General features: G+C 48.7%; 1 protein-coding gene across 1 annotated transcript in view; it reads left to right on the forward strand.

Moving 5' to 3' along the window:
* The window catches only part of LOC106896389 (ATP-binding cassette sub-family G member 2-like), a 35944-nt gene that overhangs the window by 10645 nt on the left and 18464 nt on the right, over positions 1-6835 (forward strand). The window contains exons 2-4 of the mRNA XM_014956362.1: positions 2789-3072; positions 3636-3695; positions 4987-5101. Of these exons, the coding sequence (XP_014811848.1) occupies positions 2789-3072; positions 3636-3695; positions 4987-5101 (459 nt within the window). The remainder of the gene's footprint in view (positions 1-2788; positions 3073-3635; positions 3696-4986; positions 5102-6835) is intronic.

Here is a 6835-nt window from a genome sequence, read left to right on the forward strand (position 1 = left end):
GGGGACCGGGGACACGTTGCGTGTGGGGTGTTTCTGCTGCTTGGACCTACCTGTAGCCTCTGCTAAGCCTTCCTCATCCTCCTCCTCCTCCTCCTCTCATCCTCGCACACACCCGCTGCAGCGGTGCAGCTTGCTAGTGCTAATTAGTAACTTTGAAAAAAAAAAAAAAAACCACAAAAAAACCAACCCCAGCGTTTTTGATGGAATAACTGAAGAACCCACCCAGAAGAGATGCGGGGTGCACAAGGCAGCGCAGTATTCAAAACTTCTAACCAGGTTTTTGCCCCTGGTGTCAGTGTCATCCCGACTTTTTTTTTCCCCTTCTCATCTGTTGTGCAACCTTTGGAGCATATAAGCCTTCTCTTGCTGATGTAACCAGCATATCCTTTCTTCTTTCCCATAAGCAAGGCTTTCCCAGGGGTGTCCAGCCTTAGAATTCAGGATGTGTCCAAGCCAAACAACCCCTCCTTCTCCCCACAGCTTTTATTTTACTTATATAGGGAAAAAAACCCAACAAACCTACTGCAGCTTCTTGAGCTTTAAGCAAAGAGGTGGAGAGCAAAGGGCAATTCCTGTTTCTTTAAATCCGCCTCTTGTAGTTCCAGTCTCTTAAAAGGATGGTCATCTCCCTTCCCAGAGAAATCCACTTCTTCTGCAGCAGTGGATGTTGTTGGTCCTACTGGTTGTCACTCCCTTGGTCCTGGGAGGAAAGAAGTGCAGGTGGTGGGAGAAAGGTGACGTTGGGATGTATTTACTTTCCCAGAGAACCCATGGGGATGTCTCTGTGGGCAGTTTCTCTGTCCCTGCTCTCTGGGTGAGCCTGGTGACCGCTTTCTGCAACATCACAGTAAATTTTTAGCTTTCCAACAGACACACTCCTGCCAGCAGCTAGAAGGGAAGTAAATGATTAGACTAACTTGTGGTAGTCTGACCTGTCGTGTTCGATTTCTGGAAGGGGAATGTAGTAATTCCTCTCTTTCCTTGCTGGAGTTACCTGGAAAGGGGGTAGGAAGGTTTAGGTGTGCCGGGGGCACCTGGCTAAAAGGCAGGGTACAAGCCCAGGCCTTGCATAAACTGCAGAACTCGGGGACTGCAGGGTTTCTAAGTTCTTCACGTGTGACATCAAGGCAAGTACCTTATACTTTTTCGTTTTTTTTTTTTTTTCTTTTTATTTTTTAAAATGAGTTAAGGGATCCAAGCTTGGTCTCCATCAGTTACAGCAACAGAACTGGAAGCAGCCCCTTGACGAATGACCTCTGCTGCTGTGACTAATAAGTGAGTCAATATGAATGGTTATAGCCATATCGATGTTTTTCCTACTGTGTAGACTCTGATCCATGGGCAGGGAGAGCAGTTCCTTCCCGTTGTTGTTCACGTGTCCTTCCTTTTCAGGTGTTCCCATCCTGAGCTACAGGGCAGCTTACCTGCTGGAACCACAAAGCTTTATAACTTTGTGATTGCAAATAGATCAGAGGTCATCATCCTCCTCTGCTCTGCCCTGGGGAGGCCCCATCTGGAGTCCTGTGTCCAGTTCTGGGCTTCCCAGTTCCAGAAGGACAGGGAACTGCTGGAGAGGGTACAGCAGAGGGCTACAAAGATGATGAGGGGACTAGAACATCTCTCTTATGAGGAAAGGCTGAGGGACTTGGGTCTTTTTAGGCTGGAGAAGACTGAGGGGGGATCTGATCAACGCCTATAAATACTTAAAGGGTGGGTGTCAGGAGGATGGGGCCAGTCTTTTTTCAGTGGTGCCCAGTGACAGGACAAGAGGAAATGGGCACAAACTTGAACATAAGAAGTTCCATCTGAACATGAGGAGGAACTTCTTTCCTGTGAGGGTGGCAGAGCCCTGGCAGAGGCTGCCCAGAGAGGTGGTGGAGTCTCCTTCTCTGGAGACATTCAAACCCACCTGGACACGTTCCTGTGCAACCTGCTCTGGATGACCCTGCTCTGGCAGGGGGTTGGACTGGATGATCTCCAGAGGTCCCTTCCAACCCCATAGCATTCTGTGATTCTGTAAAATAGATACCGTATTTAATTTTCCTTATGTCCCAGTTTATACCATGTTTTTCTTTATTGTGGCATGTCCCAGATCCCTTCCTGTGGGAAGGAGAACTCCTGCAGTTCTTCAGGGTAAATGGTGCCTGCAGACAAATCCAAATTTCCTTTTCCTATTTGTAGCCGTGAAGTATCTTGATACTGGTGTGACTGAAACATGACAAGCAACATGTGTAATTGTTATTTTAATCTCACTGGTATCTCTGAAACAAACTTGTGCCAGCAAACGAGGTGTGTGTGACTGGCCTTCATTTTCATAAGCACAACCATTTGTCTTCCTGTGGTTCTTCAGAGAGACTCATTAATAGGTTTTCTCTGTTGGCTTTGGGGTGTGTGTGAAGCATGTTATGTCTGAAGGAAGGGAGCTTGAGTCTCTTCAGCTTAAGTGGTAGCAGCTTCCATTTGTAGTCCCCGCTGTGTTGAGCAAGACAGTGACCATCACAGATGGGCTCGGTTTGGACTTCATTAGATGCTCTTTGAGCTCGCATCGCTCCAAGAACTTACACGTCTTGTTCTTAAAGGCCATGTGTATTGTTCTAAATCTGTGGGTTTCCGTGCCTTTGGGGACTACTGGATGCCTTCCAGTGCGGATGTCCATCCTATTGGAAACTTGGCGCGGGTGAGGACCGGCGTGGTGTGCGTGAACTTGCTTTTTCAAGACACTTTCTGCAGAAACCTTTGCTCACGTGTCTCCTTCCCTGCATGTTGACGTGTTTCTTTGTCTCACCAGATGGGAACTGCTCAAAACAACAGTGACCTTAAAAAACTCCATGCAGTGGAGCTTGACCTGTCTAACAAGGACATGATGGCAGACACATCTGACCACAGCATTATTGCTGTTGGGGAAGAGGAAGGAGCGGGCAATTTCCAACGTTCTCTTCCAACGCGAGAGTCCCTGCGATCTCCTCGGGGCTCTGTTGTGAGTTTCCATAACATCCAGTACTCCGTTAAGCAGTCCAGTGGATTCCTATGTAAACGGAAAACTGTGGAAAAGAAGATCCTTCATAACGTTTAGTAAGTTCTGGCTTAAATAAAATACCGGAGGGTAGGAATTAATCTGCTGCTGTGAATCAGTGACCTCAGTGTCACCTTCCAGATCCAGCTGTGCTGGTAAAGAAATGAGTACCCTCCTGCCAGTCCGCAGCTCATGCGAGTGCTTTATAATTTGCTCTTAGGCAAAGTAACCAGGATTTAGCTGGAGCAGTTTCAGATACTGATCTGAGCAAATTAGGACCAAACTTGTGCGAACTCTTTTGCCAGAAGATCTGGGGTTTCCCATAGCTGTGGTTCAAGCTGTAGTCAGAGGAAATGAGCAGCAGAGAGAAGTTGTGTCTTGTTTTCGAGACTCAGCTCAGCACGAAAGATGCTTTAATTTTTGCCTTTTGTCGATCGCTTTTTATGTCCAGCTCTGGTTCTGGGACAAGAAAGGAAAAATGCTTATTGATTTCAGATTGAAGGAGAAGTTTTTAATAATCTCTAAGTTTTCCTTTCCAACAGCATTTTGTTCACACCTTACCTCTGCTGTGAGCTGCATGTGAACAGTCCTCCATTTGGAAATAACTCTTTCCTTCTTCCAGTGGCATTATGAAGCCAGGCTTGAATGCTATCCTGGGGCCCACAGGGAGCGGTAAATCTTCGTGAGTACTTTCTTCTGCTTCTCCAGAGGGACAGTCAGCTGCTCAAAGAGGGTTTGGGGTTCTGAGGGCTGGGGGAAGACGTGAGGCTCAGACCTTTGCATGCCCGTGAGAAACTGGGGGATGCAATCTGACCTGGTGGCCCGTTGCTGTCACCTTTGCTAGAGTTCTTGCCCTGCAGGGGTGTCACACCCCATATCTGCTGGGGTTTATGGTCCATGTCGCTGCAGTCACCTTGGTGGTGGCCTGAGTTAAGATACTGGGCTGACTGGAGCTTGGATGTAGGCTCTGCCCTAGACCTGTAATGGGGTGGGGAGGGGGGTGTAAAGTCCCTCGGGGCAGGAGAGATCTCATCCCCCGTGAAGTCACTGCAGCAAGACTTCTTTGGAGATGCAAGGCCAAACCCCTCACTGAGAACTGACTGTCAATCTGTGGGATGCTCTGGCTCCTCACCCCATCTTGGCGGTGGCCTGGTGGTGGTGGTGGGTGCACATGTGCTTGAGTTCTTTGGGTGGAAAGACAGAAATACCATGCAGGCTGTCTCCAGCCAGTGCTGGTGCTGTTTTCTCCCCTGTAAAACCACGGTAAGAGAGCTTTTTGTCACTCTCTGAGAGTGTCAGAGACCGGGCAAGTACAGCCAGAGTTCACAGAGGTGGATCTTTGTGGTGACCCTTGATATTCCTCTCTTGGGCAAGTACAGCCAGAGGTGTATCTTTGTGGTGACCCTTGATATTCCTCTCTAAGGAGACTCCTGGCTAATCAGGATGTTTTTGAGAGCAGCACTTCACCAGGGTGGTGTTTACTTAGCCAGCAGACAGGCTGGCCTCCGCTGTGGCGGTGAGGGGAATCCAGTGATACGTTAAAACAGAATTACTTTATAGAATTAGTCCCAGCTCTGCGTCTTGTTTATGCCCATTTGGATTAATTTCCTTGAGATCAAAGCGGTTACTTCTGTGCTCCCCTGGCTGGAGAGCAGACTGCAGGGGGCTTTTGTCTGTGCGCATTTGAGGTCTGCTGTTAATTGGGAGGCTGAGTTTATGTCTGTGGGGGGCTGACTGCCATGAATTGGGGGGGGTCCCCATACTACCATACTGCTGGGGCACACCTTCTGCTGGAAAATCCTCTATTTTTTGTAAAGGCTTTCTGTGCAAAGAGCTAAAGCTCCCAGAGTAGAGGCTGCTGCCCCTCTGGTTTGCAGCACGCCGAGAGCAGTCCAGCCTGGTGGTACTTGCCCAATTAAAGGTAAAAGCAGCTCTTAACGGCAAAAAACCTAATGCTTGGTGTTTTTCTGAAGTCTCCTAGATGTGCTGGCTGCTAGAAAGGACCCAGCAGGCCTGTCTGGAGAAGTGCTTATAGACGGCATCCCGCAACCGCCGAATTTCAAATGCATCTCGGGATACGTTGTGCAGGTGAGCAACTGCCTTCGGCAGAGGCCTGGGGGCCCTTGGGAGGGAAGAAGATGAGCAAAGCACGAACTACTAGGTTAGGTAATCTTCCATGATGCCTACAGACTCTAATTTGATAGCTCAGATGTTATTTTTCTGGGATATGGAAGATAAGAGGATCAAACCATCACTCCAGCCAAGTCAAGCAGGGAGGGGTTTGTCTTCCCAAAGCCACATGGATGCCCAAACCATGGGACTACTGTGGCTTGTTCTTTGGGCACTGCCCTGAAGTACTAGCAAGAGTTTTAAAAAAATATATATATATAAAAAAAGGTGAGGAAAAAACCCACAACGCCCAAAAAATCTCTTGTTGTAAAACTCAGAAGGAATTCTGGCTGGCAGAAGTACCTTCAAGCTACCAGGCAATAATTCTAGGAAGTAAATAGATCCCTGCTGTTCTTCCTCTGATTCTGGCTGGCTGGGACAGAGCTTCGTTCCACGCGGAGACAGGAAAAGCCGCCTGAATCTGCGGAAGTGGGTGGAGGCCGGGACCAATAATAGCCCCTCAAAGCCCTGGGGGAGCTGAGGAGAAGGGGATTCTTGGCAGCCGTGTGAGCAGCCCCATCTGGAAACCATCCAGGCTCCTGACTGCAGGCAGATGTGAAATAGGCAGCTTCTCCAAGAGCTGCCAGCTGGGGGGCTCTGGGAGGATGTGTGTGAGGAGAGTGATGCCCAGTCGTGATCCTGCAGGTCAAAGATCTCCAAATCATCAGTGTTCCAGGAATGGCCAGGAAGCTTCTTGTGGGTGGTCCCAGTTTGAGGCATTTGTCTCTCAAACGCCCAAAGCAACCCGATTTAGCCTTAAAATGATAGGCAACGAGGCAAGACATTAAATGGTCTCCCCTCCCAAACAACCCTCAATGCCTAAATACATAAATACACACTTACAGGGTCAATTTTATGCAGATAAGCATACAGACATGCTAAATCATGTGTTATTCCTCTGGAACTGCTGGTGGTCTCTCCACTCGTGCTTGCAAGTGAGGGTGTCACACCACAGTTTGTTGCCTTTGATATTAAAATAGCTTAAATTCCCAGTTTAGTTTCCAGTGTGGTTACCCAGCAGTTGTATTGGTGGATGTGAGGATGGTCAATTGGAAGATGAGGTGAGAGACCAAGGGGGCTGTGAGGAGGGAAAGGAGAAAGGATGGTAGGAAATGCCTAAACCAGCTCTGGTAGCCAAGCTAGTTTATCACAACGCTACACCCTGAGTAGTCTCTCACATAAATCTCGCACAGCACCACGTTCAGCCTCCCTCTGTTAACTCCAGTGCCAAACGCTGTTGGTTGGCACATCCTTTGCACTGCTGATCAACCTCATCTGATGTGGAAGGAGTCCCAGAACAGGCAAGAATCCGCTGCGGGGCTGTGTCTTCTTCCAAAAGGCCATTAGATTTGAAAGGTGCCTGATTAACGGGCACGTTCCCCGGCAGCTGCCCAGTGTTGCAACCCTTCTGCCATCATATGGTGGGATGCAGGCTTGGCTGGAACATCACAGCAGGGATGCTGGAGAGGGATGGACCTCTGGATGGGCCTCACCTCGACTCTGCTCGGCTCGTGGTTGCTACAGGTTGGTGTAGGCTGCCCAGATGTTTGTCAACTGGACAGATTTGAGTCTTACTCAAAATGCACCTGACTGTTGAAGATTTTCTAAAGTGGTCACCCTTAGAATAAGGTCACCCTTAGAATAAGGTCACCC

Source organism: Calidris pugnax, unplaced genomic scaffold (genome assembly GCF_001431845.1).
Source record: "Calidris pugnax isolate Ruff unplaced genomic scaffold, ASM143184v1 scaffold196, whole genome shotgun sequence".
In the NCBI taxonomy this organism is placed as follows: domain Eukaryota; kingdom Metazoa; phylum Chordata; class Aves; order Charadriiformes; family Scolopacidae; genus Calidris; species Calidris pugnax.